Consider the following 22,272-nt stretch of genomic DNA (forward strand, 5'->3'; position numbering starts at 1 on the left):
GAATACATTAAATATGGGTTTGCTGGTGTCAAGACATGCATGTGGGATATCAAACAAAATTTTGAGGTAGTTTTAGGGTAAAATGACACCATTTGAGGCCACTCAGAGCATTGGTCCTATTGAGTGGTTTCTCTTCTGGATCAAGGCTTCTCATTTATTCATTCAGTAAATATTTATTGTGTCTCAGGCTTTTAGACCCCCAAAACCCACAATGACATCAAACTTGTTTTTTTTCTGATATAAAAATAGATTGATTTGCTGGTGCCCATTCCAATTTCACCCTGACTCTCCATCTGATTTATTTCCTGGGTTTCATAATAAATGTATCAACCCCTCCTATTGATTACCTGGGAAGAGAACATTCTCTGAGATTGTATTAAAAGACATTGTCATTACATCTTAAACCATGAGGACATCACACTTGTGGGCTCTGAACCTCCAGTCCATTCCTAGCTGGAAAATGGGAAAATGAAATTTTCTCCATGTCTAAATTCAATTAGTTCCTAGTTCATTATTATTCCATTATCCGGTTTAGTTTTCATAATAGCATAAGGCATTAATTGAAAACCTGTTGGCATTTATTGATTTATTTGTTTTCTACAAACCTGTACCTTGTCAAATAAAGTCTTTCAGCCTCATAGCCATGTCTTTGTGTCTAAAACTGCACCTGGAACTAAAGAAATATGTATTTTTTTTTTGTAAATTAAATAACAACCCCATTATGGCTTGGATATGACATATTCCCTAAAAGCACCTGTGTTAATGCAGGAATCTGAAAAGGTGAAATGATTAGATTATGAGAGCTGTAACCTAATCTGTGGATTGATCCATTTGATGAATTAAAAATTCTAAAAGACTAGTAATACTGGGTAGTAACTGTAACGCATGGCTGGTAAAGCTAAGTCACAGGGGGATGTCCTTAAGAGATTGTATCTTGTTGCCCCACCTGGTTCTCTCTCTCTCTCTCTCTCTCTCTCTCTCTCTCTCTCTCTCTCTCTCTGTTGTGTGTGTGTGTGTGTGTTCTTCTTAGCTGCCATATGGTGAGCAGATTTCCTTGATCATGTCCTTCTACCATGATAATCCATCTCACCTCATACCCAGAGAAATGGAGTTGGCTGATCACAGACGGAACCTCTGAAACCATGAACCAAAACAAACTTGTCCTCCTCTAAGCTGTTCTTTTCAGGGATTTGGATCATAGTAACAAAAGGCTGACTAACACAAACCCTCTACATCATTTTGAATTTCCTATTATTAAATGTATTTCACATATTGAAATTGAACTCAGAAAATTCCTCACTTGCAAAAGGGACGCAATGTTCCTGCTTCGTGTTGAGCACATCTAAGGGGCTTAGCATCGAAAGTGCCTTCATCTGGTGTTGGTTGTGGCAACTAAATCTTCCCTACTCCATCCCTAGGTGAAGGGTTTCTAAGGCATGGAAAGGAGCAATCACACAGTGACTGAGTTCATCTTGTTGGGCTTCACAACAGACCCCATGATGCAGGTCCTCCTCTTTGTTGTGTTCCTTGGAGTGTACTCTGCGACCTTGGTAGGAAACACCATCCTCATAGCACTGATCTGTAATGACTCCAGGCTCCACACACCCATGTATTTTTTCATTGGAAATCTGTCTTTCCTGGATCTCTGGTATTCCTCTGTCTACACCCCAAAGATCCTAGTCACCTGCATCTCTGAAGACAAAAGTATCTCTTTTGCTGGCTGCCTGGCTCAGTTCTTCTTCTCAGCTGGGCTGGCCTATAGTGAGTGCTATCTGCTGGCTGCCATGGCTTATGACCGCTATATGGCTATTTCCAACCCCCTACTCTATGCTCAGGCCATGTCAAGGAGATTGTGCATCTGTTTGGTTCTATATTCCTATACTGGGGGTTTTGTCAATGCAACAATATTAACCAGCAACACCTTCACCTTGGATTTCTGTGGTGACAATGTCATCGATGACTTTTTCTGCGATGTTCCACCTCTAGTAAAGTTGGCATGTGACGTGAAGGAGAGCTACCAATCTGTACTGTTCTTCCTTCTGACGTCCAATGTCATTACCCCTACCCTACTCATCCTGGCCTCCTACCTCTTCATCATTGCTGCCATCTTGAGGATCCGCTCCACCCAGGGCCGCCTCAAGGCCTTCTCCACCTGCTCCTCCCACCTGGTCTCTGTGACCTTGTACTATGGCTCCATCCTCTACATCTATTCTCGCCCAAGTTCCAGCTATTCCCTTGAGAGGGACAAAATGGTTTCTACCTTTTATACTGTGTTGTTCCCCATGTTGAACCCCATGATCTACAGTCTGAGGAATAGAGATGTGAAAGAAGCCCTGAAAAAGCTTTTCAAGTTGGCTCAGTCCGAAGTCTAAGTTGATACACTTTTTTTTCAGATCACTGCTAAGCTATAAAACACTGCTCCTGGAGAAGAATGGGGAATTGGATCTTAAAATATTAAATTTCTATTTAATAAAATTTAACACATTTTTTATTTGTATTAGTTTCTTTATTTTGGTTTAGTGATTAGACTAGAATTTCTACTATTGATCATACATTCATTTTAATATTAATATAATTTTCAAAAAGCAGTATCTGGCTTGAATGCAAAATATAAGTATGTTTGTAATACTTCTAGAACACCAAAGATTAACTTTTACTTTGTTCTTTCTCTCCTAATGTAGATCTAATTATTTCTCCCTACAAAGTATCATGGGTATATAAAGGAAACAAAATATGGAATTATTTTGCTGGTTAAATAGTGTTTATTAAGTACTAGCAGAAATTCAATGATAGACAAACAAGGAATGTCAAGATTTTTCATGAAAAGAGAGAAAGAGCATTGATGTGTAAGAAAATACATGCAGGTAAAATTAAAGAGAAGAAATCTGAAGCTTATACAAATGACACAATGTTTACAACTATTTTTTGTAATGTTTTCTAATTTTAATGGATTATTTAAATGTGATAATTTCCTCTACTGCAATCATCTTTCAATGACAATGTTCTAACCTATGAGCTGGATGCTCCATATAAGTAAAACTTAACTGACAGTCCTTTACTTATGCTTTTGGAAATGGCATTAAATAAAATATTAACCAAACCTGCCATGGAATAAATATTGAACTGAAAGCTGTTTTCATAATCAAAATGTTCTATGGAAAAATACTAGCACTGGGTCAAGGTTATTGTCCTTTCCACCTGAACTTGTAGTTGGAATTTCACCGAAAGCTGTGGCAGACAATTTCCCCTAAGGAAGTACCCGAAACCATCCTGAGACAGCTTAGTGGAATTCCAAGAGAGAATCACCCATAGGTGGATAAATTTGCAGTATTCATTAGGGAACCTTAAAACAGGAGGGCTGCAGCATGTTTGTTCAAAGGACAGCAACATGGCGGATGTCATACCTAGTTGTGTCCATGGATGAGGATGAATTATTGAGTTTATATGAGAGATTTGGCTCAGGGTCAGGGTTTCCAAGCATTCAGCAACATATTTGGTCATTCAGGATTTCAGACAACCACCTACACAATTCTGTCAGTGCTGATGGTTGTCAAGCTCCCCACTCTGTTTCAAGTGTCCTGGGAAAACATGCAACTAGTAGCCACATGGTTAGGCATCCTGTGTCTTTTGGCCAGGACAAACGAAAAAGCAGAGAGAGCTGGGGACCCTTCTGTTAAAGATTTTTTTCACTGTTGCTATTGATTTACTTCATTTAGTTTGATGTTGTTCTTTTCTACGAGTGGGGTTCCATGGCTGTGTGACTTAAGGGAGAATACTATGAAGTGCTCATTCTCCCATGGAGAGAACACTCTTGGAGAAAGATGTACAGTCCTAAGGACATGTATTTCTCCATGGATTTAGAGAGGATTTTGTGGGTTACTAGTTTTTTTTTTTTTTAATCTACACAACTCCTAAATATTTTGAATAATGTTATATTTATGTAGAGGGAATGAGGTTTACAAATATAGTTTCTGTATACTCAATTAAAGCTTTATGAAGGAATTTAGAGGAAACACATTACTAAAAATAATTATTTATAAAATCTGGAGCAAACGTTCAGGATTCTCACAGTTCCAAATCTTCCCCTCACCTAATAATGTTTGTTTATTAAGTTTCCAAGTTAAACTTTATGCTGAGAACTATGAAATTTCCTCTTTCTTTTCACAAAATCTCCCAATGACAACTAGCAAAATGAGTTTTATGGAAACTCTAGTACTGCAAAGAAGCAAAATAACATTGTGGAGTATTAAAAACCAAGTACTGCAAGTTAAGAATAGTTCATATCATGAAAAAAATAATACTTTGAGTTTTTTGTTTGATACCTGGTGCGAATTCCCACTTCCATGTCCACATGTTTAAAGTATCATTTGTTGAATTTAAATGAAATACAGAAATGGGTACACATGTGTCTACCTGTCAGTGTTTTGGAAAATAACAATATTCAGCCACAAAACAACCTTCATGCTTGTGGTCGTATGGTCTGGGTTGCTTTCCTGAAGGCCTCTTTGACATCTTTGTTTCTCAGGCTGTAGATGAGAGGGTTGAGCAGTGGGTTTAACACAGTATAAAACAGAGCAGCCACTTTGTCTTTCTCCAAGGAGTAGGTGGAACTGGGTCTTGAATACATGAAAAGCAAGGATCCGTAGAAGAGCATGACAGAGACCAGGTGGGAAGCACAGGTGGAGAATGCCTTGCGCCTTCCTGAGGCTGAACGGATCCTCAGGATGGCCAGGAGGATGTTGAAGTAGGAGATGAGGATGGCAAGAATGCTAGAGAGAACAGTGAAGCCAACCACACCCAGAAGGACTTTTTCATAGACCCGAGTGTCGGTACAGGACATTTTTACCAAAGGTGGTGCATCACAAAAAAAATGGTCAATGATATTTTTACCACAGAAACTCAGGCGGAAGGTGTTGGCAGTGTGGGCTATGGCATTCAGAAAGCCTCCTATGTAGGATCCAGCAACAAGTCCAATGCAAACAGAAGCAGACATGGTGCCTGAATAAAGCAGTGGGTTACAAATGGCTGCATGGCGGTCGTATGACATGGCTGCCAGGAGATAGCACTCAGTGTAGGCCACAACACAGGAGAAGAACAACTGAGCCCCACATCCAGCCAAGGAAATGCGCTTGTCTTCTGAGACACAATTGGCCAGGATTTTGGGGGTATAGACCGAAGTGTACCAGAAATCCAAGAAAGAAAGACTGCCAATGAAAAAGTACATAGGTGTATGCAGGCGGGAATCAACCCTAATTAATATAACCAGGGTCATGTTCCCTGACAATGTCACCAAATAAAGCACCAGAAATATTACAAATAGAATCGGCTGCCACCGGGGGTCTGCTGAGATGCCCACCAAGATGAATTCAGTCAGGACGGTGCGATTTCCCACTTCCATGTCCACAAAGGGGAAATTCTGAATATTGTTACCAGGGAATAAACATCACTTAGTGATTTTTTATTTTGAAACAACATAACAAGTATATCAATTAAATCAGCAATTTCTAAGAAGTAATTTCCTTTCTTACTGTCTAGAATTTTAGAACTTCAGTCTGACTTGGAAAGACCATTGGGATTGGAACAAAAATTATTTTAAAATTAGGTTATTCACTTACCATCTTTAATCTAAGACAAGTCTCTTATTCTCATAAAATAAAATAAATGAAAACAGACAAAATAAATGAAAATGACAAATAATTTCCTAGAAGACTGTCTGAGTTAAAAAAATATATATATATATATAAAAACACTGAGGTCAAGTTTTAATAGATAGTTGGCACTCAAAACAAATTTCAGTATCCTTCCATAGATCATGAAGAATTTCTTGTGTATCAAGGATTGTGTCAAAGTATATTATACTGTCCCTCCTACAATTAGTACAAATAGAAAAATAAATACATTTCTGATCATATATCAGTTTCTATTCATAGACTGATACTTAATTTAACTGACTTTATTTTCAGAACAACCTTATAATGTAGGTGGAATTATGCTCTTCATGATACAGTGGAGGAAATTGAAGCATAAAATGTTCAAGTAATCAAAGTCACAGAGCAAGTCAATAGAAGAGCTGATATTTAAAACCAGAACCTGTTTAATCAATAGTCTATGTTTAGATACCAGCTTATAACTAAAGAGGAGTGAGAAGTTTGGGTATGCTATTGTACAGTAGAGAGATCATAGAAATTGACAATGTACTACATATCTTTAAAAGCCAAAAGGAAGGATTTTGAATGTTTTACCTTTAAAAAAATGATAAATGTTTGAGGAGATAGATGTGTTTACCCTACCTTAAACATTATACAATGTAGATATGCATGAAAATGTCACATAGTACTGCATATGTGTATAAGTTCGTGTTTTTATATGTCAGTTAAAATAAATTTAAGTTTAAAAATTAAAAAATAAGAAAAAATGAAAGAAATAAGAACATCTGCTCTCCACCACTATCTTTTCTCTCTCTTATTGGTGAATACTTGTTTTCTCTTGTGTTCCCCTAATTAAGGCAATGCCACAGCCCTCTTTCAACCTGAAAATCTCTTATAACTCACTTTCCTCCAGCTGAGGAGTTTTGTATGCATAGTTCAGGCATTTTCTGATGTGGTAGATGCTGAACAATAAAAAGGACCCAATTTGGGGTGGCAAGGCATTGAGAAACCATGAATCCTTTAAATTTCATATCCTGAATCTCAAGAGTTCTCACAGAGAAGCTAAGAAGAGGTGTCTAATTAGTTAATTAATTAGCTACTAATCAGTTACTATTTAGAGTGACCATAGTTACTAATTAGTTAATAATTAGTTACTAATTAGAGTAACTATATTTCCGTATTCAAAATATTTACCTTCCAGAAAAACCAGTCAGTGTTCTAAGCAGAAATGTAAACTCAAGTCCTCTACTGCTTCATTTACCTACTGTTCTTTATTTCTAGGAAGGAAGGTATGAATGGCCTAATATTTCAAACATAGGCAGTGATGCTCAGCGATTTGATTTGATTGATACTATTGTAAACAATTCAGCTTGAAAACCTAAAGACAAGTTCACCTCTTTCACTCTTAGTTTATAACCAGTGTCTCTCATTAACACTTGAGTACAGGCACTTTTTTCCCACACCCAAGGTTCCAGAAGTGGGTTTTAACTTACCTTTATGACCCTATAGAACCAATTCTCATCACCTAAGACTTCACTGTACAGGATCACACCCGTGATTCATCATTCAATAACGATTTCTCATTTCCTCAGAGCCCCACAATTAACTCTACAGTGCTGTGCTGTCATTCATTTGCATGCTGAAATTTTTGTTCCAACTCTGATCAAGTGTGAACAGAATTATGGTGGCAGGAATTCATGGTTAGCTTTTGCTACATTTGTTTTTCTGACTTCAAGAAGCAGATAATTAATAGAATAAATTGTCTAGTCTACTGGTCATCAATTTCCCAGAAGATGAACTTAAGGAAACTTAAAAAAAATGAGAATTGGGCCAAATAACACTCACTGTGGGTTAAGAAGAGGGTGGAAAGAAATTCCATCCCAAGAAAATTAAGTAGTCAGAGCTTACACAAGAGAGAAATTGGTGAGATAAAGAAACTGAGAGGTTAAATAAAGATGGTTGGGTAGAGAGTCTTGGAAGAGCCAAAAGAGACACTAGATTACAAAACTCTTCCCAGAAACTCAGGAGGCTGAGGCAGGAGAACTGGAAATTCAAATCCAGCCTCAGCAACTTTGTGAGGCCCTAAACAACTTAGGGAGACTCTGTCTCAAAATAAAAAATAAAAATAAAAGGAAGGCTGGGGATGTGGCTCAGGGGTTAAGCACCCCGAGGTTTAATCCCTGATAACAAAAAAATAAATAAATAAAATTAAACTTGTGCAAGTCATAAAGAAGACTTCTTATCCTGTAAGCCAACAGAAATGGAAGCCATAGCCATTATGAAGAATTACTGTGATCAGATATACTTATGTAAAGTTCATTCAAGTTGCAGGTCTGAAAATGCATTGAAGGGAGTAATTCTTCACTCTAAGTGGACACTCTGAAATCCTCATTCCTCTGTCAGTAGTATATATTAGCCTTCTGATCTTCTGAAGACAGAAAAGAGGCATTAAATTTTCTAGGTAGAATTAGAAAGCATTATATGAACTGGAATCACATCCTGGTAGATGGGATTCAAAGACCATTAGTCTTAATCTCACCTCTGAACAAAAATTTATATTCAATAATACTTTCTCCTTAAATGCTGTTGAAATCTAAAGACAAGATCCTTTTAAAATATGGGTTGGTACCAAAGCTGCTGTATCTCTTTTTTTTAGAAAACTATGAAACTTAGAAACTACAATATACTGGAAAGAATGTATAAATAAATTTGGTGGAACTCTCTGTTAAAAGATACATTGCCATAGACATCATTCTGACTTCTGTATGCAATAAAATTATATCACAAAAATTTATCACATTATATTTTGGACCAGAGTTCTTATGTTTAAAATAGAGAGAGGGAAATTAAATTAAATAATAGATCAAAAAATTATGTGTTGTAGTACCAAACAAAAAAAGGTCACAATTCTTTACTGGTATCAACAGTGGACTGTTTTTCCCACCTCTTGTGACTTAGAAGGCTTGGTGGTTTGCTTTGGCCAATAGGTTGCAGCATAGACTGCCCTATGTGGATTGCAAGGTTGGATCTCAGTAGCTTTTTTCTTGTTTCTCTTCTCACTTCAGAATCCCACCAAATGTCTGTGAATAAGCCCTGATTACCTTATTGAATAATGATACATCTGGTCTACACTCTATAGACACATTAAATGTCCCCCAGACATGGGAGCAGGGTCATTCCTTGGAATCCATCCCACAAATATATGAGCAAGTCTACTTGAGGACAGAAAAGTCTGGCATAGGCAGAATTGCAAAATGGAAATGACACACAAGTTCAAGTCCTGATTCCCTTATCGGTAGCTCTATCAACCTATTAACAACCTGCCAACCCCCATGTGCTCACGTCCAAAAAGATGAGAAGATCTCAAAGTTAAATAGGTAAAATACACAGCCCATTCTGCACAGCTAATATAGCCACAAAAATAATTATTTATTTTTCTGAATGAGAGGGAAAATACCTGACTTTAATATAAAGTTCTGAGCTTATAAAAAAATAAGAAGGTCAAATTTCTACAAATAGGGGGCTGGGGATGTGGCTCAAGCGGTAGCGCGCTTGCCTGGTGTGCGTGCGGCCCGGGTTCGATCCTCAGCACCACATACAAAACAAAGTTGTTGTGTCCGCCGATAACTGAAAAATAAATATTAAAATTCTCTCTCTTTCCCTCTCTCACTCTCTCTTAAAAAAAAATTCTATAAATAATTTAAGCCCAAACAAACAGTATCATTCAGTATCTAGCTAAAATCCATAAGTTTAGTATTTTTGTCACTATTCCCATGTAATTGATACAGGAGTGACAGTCTTAGAAGTGCAAAGTTCATTGGCATGGGATTGAAGAGGTCTGTAATTGGTACATATCCCTGACGCTAATCACCTGTGTGAATTGGAAGAGTAATCTTTCCTCTCAGGAGCTCATTTTGCCCATATGGAAAAAAAAAAAAAAAGGTTAATCATTGTCCCCAGAAGCAGCATTTTATATTCCAATTTATGTTAACATCTCTTAGAGAAATCCAAAGGAAACAATAGATAGCCTCACCTGTTGCGATATCATGGGGCAAAGCAGATTAGCCATGCCTATCTGTGGAAATACGGGACATCATCACCATTTTTGTTGCAGTGACAATACTGGAAAGTGCCAAAGACTACTGCCTTCCTCGTTCCACCTCAAGATTTGCATTCTCATTCTTTTGCCCCCCCCCCAAAAAAAAATCAATCCTGTAAGTTTCCATAATTCTCTAACCACCATGTTCCTTAATTTCTTTATCAGTAAATTATTAATGGCTTTCATATTTATGGAGTCTGGACCTCTTTGAGAACATGATAAATGTAATGATAATTCTCCCCAATATGTACATGCACAGATAGTTAAACACGCAACATTTTAGAGACTTCATCAACTATGAGAAACACCTTTGAATTTCCCAATTTTGATTCTTTTGTAAAAATTTCCACCAGTTGAAGATGCTTCAGCTTTTTTCCAGTGTTAGCATTCTGTATTAAAAGATAAGTAATAGATACGTGCCTTTAAGCTTAGCATGTTTAAAGCTGAATTCTTAATGCTCACTTCCAAAAATTGTTCTATCTGTGCATTTCCCACAGCCATGATTCAAATTCTACCCTTTTCTATTTCTGAATCTTAAAATTTGACATCAACCTAATCTCTTTCTCTCCTATCTACTTTTTAATGTATCACATAATACTGAAATCCCTTCCTTCAAAATGTACCAGAATTTGCCCATTTCCCACCACTCTTACTGCAACTCCCACCCCATGGTTCAAACTACCATCATCTTTTGCAAAGAGTATTCCAGCAGCCTTCTAACTAGTGTGCACCCTTGTGCCCTACAGTAGAGTCTCGACATAGCAACCAGTGTGTCCAATAAATATCACTACTGTATTAGAACCTTGTAAAGAAGCTCAATTTATTTCATGAAAGTGCCATGATGGAGCCTCTGTGCTCCCCCTGCCTATAGAACCTGATCTCCCAATACCCACCACTCACCCTCTCCTTCACTCTGCTTCAGCCCTGCCAACTCTCCCACTTTCTCAAACATGCCATCCTGTCCCAGCACTGAAGAACATTTTAGAGTCTATTCCCCAGATATCTTCAAGGTTCATCTGTTTAAGCCCCTCTAGAATGTTATTTCTGACTAAGGGCCTTTTAAAAATTCCTTGACCACTTCCCACCAATGCCCCTCATTCTATCACTCTGCCCAGACTCTGCTCTGGTACTCTCTCTGTTCAACTCTGACATTCTCACTCTTGTCTATTAAATTTGTTGCCTGTTTCTCCTTACCAGAATACCTCATGCTCAGGGCAGTACATTTCTCTGCTTCTTTACTGCTGTTTTACACTATCAAGAACAGTTTATGGTAACTTGGTGGCATTTGATAAATAATTGCAGAGAGAATAACTGGTTTATTTCCTAACTATCTTGACTTTTTTTTCCTAAAATGCTATCTACACCTAACCTAGCTTAAAATACTCAGAATGAAAAATCTATCTTAAGTGGATTTTCCTGGCACAGTGAACTGTCTGACAAGAAGAAAAAAGAATAAATAAAAGAGAGGATTCATTCCTGAGACCTCAAATCCATTTCAAATTTGAAATAAATTGCTGATATATATCTGAATGTGAAAAAAGACACAGAGGACCAGAACCAGTCATGCTGAAGCATCCCACATAGAACAGCTTGTGGTGATGCGTTTCCCCAGGAGCAGAATGGTCGCTGCTGCCTTCCCTGGAGCAAGAACTCTGTGGAACTAACATCTCTCTGGCACCAAAAATAAGTTACAGGGACTTAAAATAATGCACTTTACTAGTCTGGACCGCACAAAATAGCTGTCAAAGACATCCAAAAAAGGCAATGCTTTGTCCTCTTGAATTTTTTTCACTGTGTCAATGAATATATGAAGTTCCAGCATAAATATCAGACTGAATTTCAAACTGTATATTCGGACCAGATATTATCACTGGATAGAATTGTAATTAGAAGGGTGTGTGTGTGTGTGTGTGTGTGTGTGAGAGAAAAACAGAGAAAGAGAGGGAGGGAGACCACTCACATCTGCATGCAAGTTTGGCAAAGCAATGATCCTTTGACAGCCCAGCCAAAATCTTATCACATTCTAATTATAGCTAAAGTCACAGGAAGGCCAAACTGCTTAACTTTCCCCATCCCAGGAGCTTACCTGGATCAGGAAGGTCAGTTCTTAGAAGTGACACACTTTGCTCTCTCTCTTCTGGAGTTTTAGTGTGCCTCTGTTGGACCCAACATATGTGCTTTCTCAATAGCCCTTTGAGACTTCTTCCACGCATCAGCCAGAAATAGGTACCTCCGTCTCCAAAGACACAATTAGAGTACACTTGGAATGTGGGGATAATATGTTAATTGGAATATGATCAAGTGAGCAGTATTTTTAAAAGTTGGCTCCTAATGGTTCTAAGTTATAAGCATCAAATATGTCTGATACAGAATTTCTCCAAATTTTACTACTTATAATGTTTTAAAATATATCTTACATTTCACTGCTTTTTCCCTGTCACATGCTCCTCTGTTTGTCTAGAGTGCCCTTCCTTGTCTCCTCCATTGGGAATCCATTATCCATCCCTGGTGTTAGGGGTGAAATCGTCTCCCCATAATTCATATGTTGAAGCCTTGACTCCCAGTGCCTCAGAATGTGACTGTAGAGATCCGGCCATTAAAAAGATGATTGGGAGGCTGGGGTTGTAGCTCAATGGTAGAACACTTGCCTAGCACATGTGAGGCCCTGGGTTTGATCCTCAGCATTGCATAAAGATAACTAAATAAAAATGTTGCGTCCATCTCCAACTAATATATATATAAAGATGTGATTAGATTAAAAGGAAGTGGTTACAGTGGACCCTAGTCCAATATGACTGATACCTATAAAAAGGAAATCTGGACCTCCAAAGAGACAAGAGGGACATGAACACACAGAGAAAAGACAATTTGAGAACATACTAATATGGCAGCCATCTATGAGTCAAGAAGAGAGCTTGCAAAACAACAAGGCTGCCACCACCTTGAACTTGGATTTCTAGCCTCAGAACTGTGAGAAAAAAAGTGTCTGTTTTTCAACCACGCAATGTTGATGGAAATCCTAGCAAACCAATAAATACACTTGTTATCAACACTGCGGCCTTTTAATGTTGGTATGATTAAAATTAAGAAATGGGAAACATTACAATGAAATAGTCTCTAATGCTTAATTAATTGTTGCATAAAAGAGAGAAAAGAAATACAAATGTTTGTAGATTCTTAGTTGCTATCAATCACTACTTACCCAGTAGAGATTTTGTTCTGAACCTTCTCTTAGTTATTTGAAATCCCTTTCTGTCTGTCTATATTTATGTATATGATGTTCTTGTGTTCTTGGTCAACTGTATCTCCCTTTCTCTCTTACACAATTAAAAGACTGTTAACCTTGATTTTTAATTGGTGGAGACTATATTCTTTTACTGGGAATACATAGTGGCTCTAAGTGATATTTCTTTTCTACTTCATATTTTGCTGATTCATATCCTTTCTCTCTCTCTCTCTCTCTCTCTCTCTCTCTCTCTCTCTCCCTCCCTCCCTCCCTCCCTCCCTCCCTCCTTCCCTCCCTCCCTCTCTCCCTCTTCCCCCCTCCCTCTCTCCAAGCAATATAAGTGCCTCTGGAGTTGTATGTTATAGGTTATGTTCCTGTTTTCTCAACTATGAGCTATATGAAGTCAAATGTTGATAATGATTCCATAGCCAGCTAAATTATAGTTTAAAACATTATAGATAAAATCATCTTATGAAATGTCAATTGAAAATTCTAACAGATCTGCTTTCTTTCAAACCTCTCACATTCTCAGCAGTTTTATAGACTCTGTCAAGCTAGCACACACAGCAGTTTTTCCAAATAGTCCACCTTCATTTATTCTTATAAAAATATCTCTTAAGTGCCAAATTAAGAAAACAAACACAGGATATTGCTTATAATTATGAAACAATTTTTCTTTATTTCTGAGAGTACAAGCTAATAGTAACAACATGGAGAAAAATCTATTGCTGGTTTATTTTTATTTATTTATTTATTTGCATACCAAGTATTTCTGTTTAAGAAATCTTTGCTCGATTTAACATTTTCCTCAGAGCATTTTTGACATCTTTATTTCTTAAGCTATAGATCAAAGGGTTCAGCATTGGAATCACCACAGTGTAGAACACTGACACCACTTTATCCCGTTCCAGGGCATAGCTAGTACTAGGTCGGGAGTAAATAAAGAGAATGGAACCATAGTAGAGAGTGACAGCTGTCAGGTGAGACCCACAGGTGGAGAAAGCCTTGAGGCGGCCCTGGGTGGAGCGGATTTTCAAGATGGCTGCAATGATGAAGAGGTAGGAGGCGAGAATAAGAACAGTGGGGGTGATGACGTTGGAGGCAAGTATAAAGTACAGCACCGCCTGGTAGCTCTCCTTCACATCACAGGCCAGCTTTACTAGTGGGGGCAGATCACAGAAGAAATCATCAATGACATTGTCACCACAGAAGCTCAGAGTAAATGTCTCACTGGTGATGATAGTGGAATTGACAAAGCCACCAAGGTATGAAGCTGCAACCAAACTAGCACATAACCTTGGGGACATAGCCTGGGAATACAGTAAGGGGTTGGAGATGGCCACATAGCGGTCATAAGCCATGGCAGCCAAAAGGTAACATTCACTGTAGGCCAGTCCAGCAGAGAAGAAGAACTGAGCCAGGCAGCCAGCAAAGGAGATGCTTTTGTCTTCAGAGATGCAGGTCATCAGGATCTTGGGGGCATAGACAGATGAATACCAGAGATCCAGGAATGACAGGTTTCCAATGAAGAAATACATGGGTGTGTGGAGCTGAGAATCAGCACAGATTAGAGAAATCAAGGTCATATTTCCTAAGAGGCTGAAGATATAAATGATGAGGAAGATGGGAAACAGCACCTGTTGTACCCCTGGATCTGCTGTGAATCCGAGAAGGATGAACTCCTTCACTCCAGTGAAATTCTTTTCATCCATGGATTTGGGTTTCTAGGGTCTTTTCTGTGAAAAGATTGGTACACTTATCATGGCTTAAGACACCATTATGTTTTCCTCAGAGTTTTTGTCTTTCTAGAACATTGAAAAAGCCAACTGATGCATATATACTTCTTACTATGAAATGTATTTGCTAAACTGGGTATCCCTCCTTTGGGGAGATGAAAAATCACTTCTCAGCATCCTGGAGAGTTCAGTTGGTGTATGTCATCTTACATCTACAATCTAATTTTCCCTCCTATGTAAGAGGGTAATTTGTGTATCTTCTTCTTTTTTTATTTTTAAAGCATTCATTCTTTCCTTTTAACATCACAGGAGATTGAAACTTAGAATGCAGAAACAACATTTAGTGTCAGATCAGCATTAGCTTTTCCTGTCATTCTATTAGGAACTAGTGATATCTTGACCTAAGTAAAAATTACTCGGAAAATAAAGATCTAAAACAGCATTACTGAATTTGAGAGTAACATATTTTTGAAGCGCAAATGACTTCTGAAGTTAAAGTAATCGATGGCAAAATGTGGTGAAGATGTTGCTTTATTTTTTATTTGTGCTTCCAAGGCAATAATGGATTACCAGAATATTAAAAAAAAAAAAAAAGCTCTGCTAGCAGTTTCTCTTCTGTGGTTATTGACACCTTGCTATACCCAAGTACTGACAGATCTCACAGTGTTACCTCTTTGTAATTCACAGTTTTAGAGATACCAAGCCAAGCTGTGTAGTCTAATTGCAGGTGATCAAGCACATAACATCGTAGTCTTGGTTATCCCAGGAAGGTAAGGTCAAATGCTGGATGACTGGGAGCACATCTTATTGAGTTGCATTAGGGCAGGTCAAAAGAACTGATTGAAAATTAATTGAATTAGAGTATGATTTACTAGCCAGTCTGCTTTTTTCCTACAATGTTATAGGATACTTAGTTATTTCTCCATCTATCAACCTCACCCAGGACTGTACTCACCTTGAGCTCCTCTGCCTTTTTTAAAAATAATTTTGGTTTTGACCAACATGTGTTAATTGTACATATTTAAGATTCAGTGTCATTTCCACATATGTATACAGCATGTACTCATCAAATCCAGCCTTCTTTTATCTGATCCTTCCTTTCCAGCCTCTAGTAACCCATATTTTACATCCAGGATGATTTTTTCAGCTTCCACATATGAGCAACAATATGCAGTACTTGTCTTTCTGTATCTGGCTTATTTTCCTTAACATAATATCTTCAGTTCCATCCATTTTGTTGTAAATGACAGAATTTCAGTCTTCTTTATGGCTAAATAGTATCCTACTCTGTGTGTGGGTGGGGGAAGGTATGTTGTTTATCTATTGATGAGCACCTAGGCTGATTCTGTATCTTACCTATGGTACATATTGCTACAATAAATACAAGCATGCAGATATCTTATTGGTATGCTGATATCATTTCCTTTGGATGTATACCCAGAAGAGGGATAGGTAAATCATTTGGTAGATTCATGTTTAGTTTTTTAAGAACCTCTGTACTGTTCTTTTTTTTTTTTTGTACTGTTCTTTATAATGAATATGCTAATTTTCTTTCCCATCAACTGTGTTCAAGAGTTAACTTTTCTTCATATTCTCACCAGCATTTATTCTTTTGTGTAATAGATATTCTAACTAGGGTGAAATTATATCTCACTATGGTTTTGATTTGCATTCTCCTAATTGCTAGTGATACAGAGCATTTTTTTTCCAGTTGAAAAAAAAAAAAAAACAAAGATCCCAGAAATGAACCCATGGATCTAAAGTCAAGTGACTATCAACCAAGGTGCCAAAAGGCACATATTGTAGAAAGGGCAGCATCTTTAATAAATGATACTGAGAAAACTGAATATACATACACAGAAGATTGAAACTTGACCCCATCTCTCACCCTGTACAAAAAACCAACTTGAAATGAATCAAATTTTCATCTAAGACTTGAAACTATGAAATTATAAGAAATAAAAAGGAGAAATACTTCAGGACACTGGAATGAGCAATGAGCTTTATGTTACTCAAAGAATGACAAATAAAATTTGAAAAATAGACAAATGGGATTATATCAAACCAAGAAACTTCTACACAACTAAGGAAACAACTGTATAAAGAAAATATCCACTATTATTTGACAGAGGGTTAATACCCAGAATACAAACAATGCTTAACAACAATAATAAAATGAATAATACAATTTAAACCCGTGCAAATGGTCAGATTTGTATATCTTCTCTTCTGGTTGTATTTGGGTTCTTGGAGGATCATGTGGACTATATGAAAATGGGTATTTGAAAGGAAGGCTTAATTTTTCTTTAGATCTTTGAATTTGTCCTTTTATAATGAATTATATAAAAAAGCATAATCTTATTCTAACTTTAATTTGGAACATAATTGAAAATGCATTGTACTTGTAAAGTCCATAAAAGGCAATAGTTACATTTCATTCAATTATTTATCCACAAAACTAAGAAAAAACTGCAGAAAATAGAAAATTGGAGAATAGATTTACCTAGATAACAGGAATTTGGGAACTTCAGCTTACCAGTATGACCTCTAATAGCACCCTAAATTGAAGTCAAAATATTAATTATTGAATAATCATTTCAATAGTGTGTGTTAAATTTTCTAAAGAATTAATAGTTCTTCTAAAATTGCTTAAAATGAAAGGCTTGTGGAAGCTTGACAGGCTGAGTAATATACCATACATAATTCCACAAAGTTATTTAAATTCCAATCCCAAGAATCTGAGAATGTTGCTTTATATGGGAAAAGATTCTTCCCATGTGTTGTTAAGACTCTGGAGACATAACCATGTGATAGAGCACTTGTATAACATGCTTGAGGCCCTGGGTTCAACTGATACCACATCATAAAAAAAACTAAAAATAATTAAAATTATCTTCCTATAAGAATGTTATCATGGTGGGACCTATATGTTATCACCTCCCTTGCAAGAGGGAGTCAGAGGGAGATTTGGCCACTGAAGCAGAGACTGGGATACAACCAGCAGCCAAAGAGTGCCAGAAGCCACAAGAAAGCGGAAGAGGCAAGAGATGGACCCTCCACTAAAGATCTGATGGGAACTGGCCATGTAGGCATCTTGATTTGGGCTCAGTCATACTGAGTTTAGACTGCTGATCTCCAGAACATCCAGAGAATAAATTCTGTTTTTCTAAACTATCAATTTTGTACTACTATGTTAGAGCAGCATGAGAAATCTCATACAGCCTCAGTATTCCCTTTCCCTCAGAGGTAGAAGCAGGACAGGAATGTTGTCAACATGGGAAATGCAACATCCTTCAAAAGTCTCCTGACAACCTACCTGCATCAAGGAAGGGCTTGATTATGACGGCCAGGGTTACAGATTGGCAGGGCTGCTGAATTTCTTTTAGTAGATTCAAAGCTTTAAAAATACAAAAATAAAACAAAATAATTGGTAATTGTGTTAATGTATGACCTGAAAACTGAACTAGAAAAATAAAGAATTGCGCTCTTGGAACATTACATATATGATAAGACAATTTCTTTCCACTAGAATTTCAGAACCTATATATAAACTTATACTTAAATATTAATGCTAGGTTTATTCTCAAAAACAATTCTTATTTATAAGAAAAGAGAACTAAAATAGGTGATATTTTGACTGCCTTCATTCCTCAAGGGTGTTAGAGCATTTTTATTAGAGCATATTTCTGGAAGCAGCAGGGGCCCACAAATCAGGAGACTTGGGTTCTAAACTTGGTTGGCTGCGGCCAATATTAAATAGCATAATCCCCTCCAGAACTCTGATTTCTCGCCTACCTTTTGTAGTTCAGTGGGACTTCATCACATTACAAACGTGAGTCTGCAATTTGAAAACTTGAAGTTAAGACTACATATCGTGCTCTCCAGATTCCATGATTTTACTCACCTCAGTAATCCAGCCCTCAGATGTTTGTTTGACCTCCCCAGGATTTCCAGTTGCACCTATGCCGTGACTGCCTGAATTTCCATGTGTTCAGTGGGAGAAATCACCTTCTTTTTTTATAGATTCACACTAATGGGTAGCTAAAGACTTGTTTTCAAAATTCCATTTGGAAATGAAATGCAAGAAATTTGTTTTCACTAACCTGGCTTGCTTTCAACTACAGTTATTGAAGCATAACGTAAAAATAAATGTGAATGTTTACATATGTTTACATCAATGGTTTTCTGAAAAAAAAAAAATCAAAGGTGACTTAGTGTGGAGCCTGAAACTTAGTTTCTTAGAGCTCACACTAAGCCACCTTCTGTATTAACACAAGTGAACTGCATAAATTAAAAAGAAAAAAGTTACATGTAGAGACAGGGGTAAAACCTATTGCACATCCACAAGTTCTATCCACTACTGGTATGGACCACAGGTTTGCCTAGAAATTTTCCAGCAACCCATAGATGCAGTTAGTATCGTGCAAAGACAAGAAAGTGAACTGTGCTTTCAGGCAAAATGTTGCCATTCTTGATGCTAACTTTGAAATCATTTCTTCTAAGATTCCTTGCAGAAACAATGAGGAAAACATGGTCTACACAGAATGGGATGGATGGATAGATAGATAGATAGATAGATAGATAGATAGATAGATAGATACAGACATAGAAGAGAGTTTTCTTAAGCTCATTTACTTTCTGATTCATTCATAAACTTAAAGGTGGCTACATGCATGTTGGAGTCAAGAGGTGCTCAGTAAGTTTCTCTTCACAAATCATTTCTACTCATCCATCAACAGCTCTCTTCATCAAAAGAATTTTTTTTTCCTGCAGAACTAAGGATTGAACCCAGGGGCACTTTATCACTACATTCCTAGCTCTATTTAAGACTGGGTCATGGAAATTGTCCAGACTGACCTTGAACTCATGATCCTCCTGCCTTTGTCTCTAGGGTAGCTGGGATTACAGGTGTATGCCACTGCGCCCCACTGGAGGATGTTTTAAGAAATAGATGCTTCTGGAAATGATCACACCTTAGAACTTGGCCTCTTAATAATCCCTCAATCCTCTCCAGGGTTAATGTACCTGCTGTCTGTGTCATTCCTTTTGCTACTTATTAGACAGTTCATCCATAACATATTAATTATAAGTGTACAGCATGATCCTGATGATCATGGTCGTATATATATGCCTACATATGTATATTTCTTATACATATATATTCATCATCTATTCATCTATTCATCACTTCCATACTTACCCATACACTACCAAATATAGAAAAAGAAACATTCTACATTCAAGAAAATATTGATCCTCTGTAGGTTTTCTTCATGTGAACTGGCTATGAGCTCTAAGATGGTCTTAGCAAGGTAACAGGAAGGAAAGCAGTGAAACATAGCTACAGAGGGTTTATGAGAAAGAAACATCCACTAGGCACACATCTAATTACCTGTTTCACTGAAACAGAAAATGTAGCTAGAATAGAAGACACCCAGGGACTCTTCCACTTCTTCATTAGATGTAATTATAGAAAAGGTGAACTTTATTCTTTTCCAAAATGTACAATTATCTTACATTAAGAATCATTCTTTGTCCATATTGTGGTTCTCTGACCTTTTTACCTTTAGCTATTAAATACAGTACTTACTTTCATGAACATAGTCACTTTGTCTGAATTTCAGCTGAAGTTAAGAATTTCTCAATTTACCTTAGATCCAAGTGCCTTCTGCTCAGTCATAGAAATCTTCTTTCCAGTGATAAGAACACTGGGAAAAATCAGGTTGTGCATCCCTTTGGGATTTGCTGCTAAGAGAAAAAAAAAAGATCTCCATGTATGATACCAGTGCCAAGTGACCAATTATAATGCTCAGTAATCTTTCCGAAATGAGGTGGGAAGGGATCATCATAATGTATCTAGTGGATGCAATTTGTTTAAAAAATAAGTGGAAACTTTTACTGTGTGAGTTTTATTTATGAATTGCAGATTAAAAAGGAACTGGCAGGAACAAAATCATGGGATATTCTATAAACAGAAAATGTTCAGAAATCATTGCAACTGTAATAAAAAATTATAATAGGAAGAATAATTAAAAGACCATAAAATTTTTATTTCTAAAATTTTGTTCATTATCGTTTTCTTAAAAATCATCCTGTTTTATAAACAATAATATTGAGGGACAGGATTTATTGATTACCCACAAAGTCATTCAGTTAGAGCAGACTGTGAATATTGAATATACTAATTTATTCAAATAATCTAGCTCTGCAGTGATTTGGAAGAAATACAACTCTGAGACAAGCTGAGCTTAATAACTGGTAAAAGACAGACTAAAAAGAGACAGCATCAGAGTGAATCCCAGCTCTATAAATCACCAGCTGTGTGACTAAAACCAATGTATTTAAATTTACCAAGTCTCATTTTTCTTATCTCTAAATTGTAAATAATTTGTCTTTCTCATGAAGTAGTGTGTATAAAGGTAGTTTAACTCATGTCAATTAAAAATATAAAGGAGAAAATAAAAAGACAATTTAAAAATAGAATACAAATTAACATAAATTAAAAATTAAAATTATATAAAAATAAATAAGTACACAATTTTTAAAATAAAAGGAAAATAAAATACATATTAAATTGCATATACATATGTTTACATTTAAGTACAGGGACAGATATAGCATTTGCCCTTGTAAAGTTTACAGCCTCATTAGGGTCAAATAGTCATACAAATTTAAATTATAAATTATGAATGTCATTATGGAGAAAATAGGGTGTCATAAGATTGTATTAGAATACAAGATGCTATGTGGGTGATTTATCTACAAAGGTAATATTTTACCTAAGAATTGAGGAATAATCATTGACTAGTCAGATTGACTAATGCAGGTAGTGATTTCAGGCTGTGGAAGTTCAGAGTATGGGACCTTGAAGAGATAAACAGAAGAATATTTTAAAAGGCAGGAGAGATTACAAGGCCAGATAGCACAGAAGCTGAGTAGACCATGTGAATGATTTTGTCAAACATTCTCTGTGCATTGGGAAGCCATTGGCAGATTTTACTCAAATTCATGGTGTGGTTAACTGAAATGAAAGTAAAACTCTCTGGGGCTTGTCATATAAAGCCTTTACAGTGTTGAGGTAAATTCTTTTTTTATATTATTTTTGGGGAATATTTATTCACATAATTTTGCTCAATACATTTTTTTCTACACAAGGCTCAATTTAAAAGTCTCTAACATTTTCAATAAGAGTAATAACACATTACTCTTATTGAATGTTAATTATAATAAATTATAATTTATAATAATTTATAAATTAACAAAATCTTTGTATTTGCTTTAATAAATCATTTATCAAATGTTGACTTCCAGATTATCTGGAAAATTAAAGATGTGAATTGCTATAAATCTGACATCTCAATTAAATCCTGATGTTTAAAGGTATATAAAATACCCCTCAAATTATTCCAACTTCCACTCCAGAAATTTCTGTTTTACTCTTTTCATAAATTTTAAGCTTATGCCCTGCTACAAATTTTACCCAAATGTGGGAAAACCTGCCTGGAGATGCAAAGTACAATAAAATAATTACATGAAAAAACAAAGTTATTATAGCTGGCAGAA

The 22,272-nt window shown here is 36.5% G+C and overlaps 3 protein-coding genes across 3 annotated transcripts; 1 reads left to right on the plus strand and 2 right to left on the minus strand.

Annotated features, from left to right (window-relative positions):
* Positions 1-1,436: 1,436 nt before the first annotated feature.
* On the plus strand, positions 1,437-2,372 carry LOC143391801 (olfactory receptor 9G19-like). Its single transcript, XM_076844555.2, has one exon. It carries the CDS (start codon positions 1,437-1,439, stop codon positions 2,370-2,372), a length of 936 nt encoding a protein of 311 aa, XP_076700670.2.
* A 2,087-nt stretch (positions 2,373-4,459) lies between these two features.
* LOC143390506 (olfactory receptor 9G4) lies at positions 4,460-5,434 on the minus strand. Its single transcript, XM_076842882.2, has one exon. The coding sequence runs from the start codon at positions 5,396-5,398 to the stop codon at positions 4,460-4,462; it is 939 nt and encodes a 312-aa protein (XP_076698997.2). The 5' UTR covers positions 5,399-5,434.
* Positions 5,435-13,749: 8,315 nt separating this feature from the next.
* LOC143391802 (olfactory receptor 9G19-like) lies at positions 13,750-14,685 on the minus strand. The gene has a single exon (XM_076844556.1). The coding sequence runs from the start codon at positions 14,683-14,685 to the stop codon at positions 13,750-13,752; it is 936 nt and encodes a 311-aa protein (XP_076700671.1).
* Positions 14,686-22,272: the final 7,587 nt, after the last annotated feature.

Source organism: Callospermophilus lateralis, chromosome 2 (genome assembly GCF_048772815.1).
Source record: "Callospermophilus lateralis isolate mCalLat2 chromosome 2, mCalLat2.hap1, whole genome shotgun sequence".
Taxonomy (NCBI): domain Eukaryota; kingdom Metazoa; phylum Chordata; class Mammalia; order Rodentia; family Sciuridae; genus Callospermophilus; species Callospermophilus lateralis.

What these genes read in the sequence shown, in the direction of transcription:
- LOC143391802 (XM_076844556.1), bottom strand. Translation starts at nt 14,685, where the DNA reads ATGGATGAAAAGAATTTCACTGGAGTGAAGGAGTTCATCCTTCTCGGA.
- LOC143390506 (XM_076842882.2), bottom strand. Translation starts at nt 5,398, where the DNA reads ATGGAAGTGGGAAATCGCACCGTCCTGACTGAATTCATCTTGGTGGGC.
- LOC143391801 (XM_076844555.2), top strand. Translation starts at nt 1,437, where the DNA reads ATGGAAAGGAGCAATCACACAGTGACTGAGTTCATCTTGTTGGGCTTC.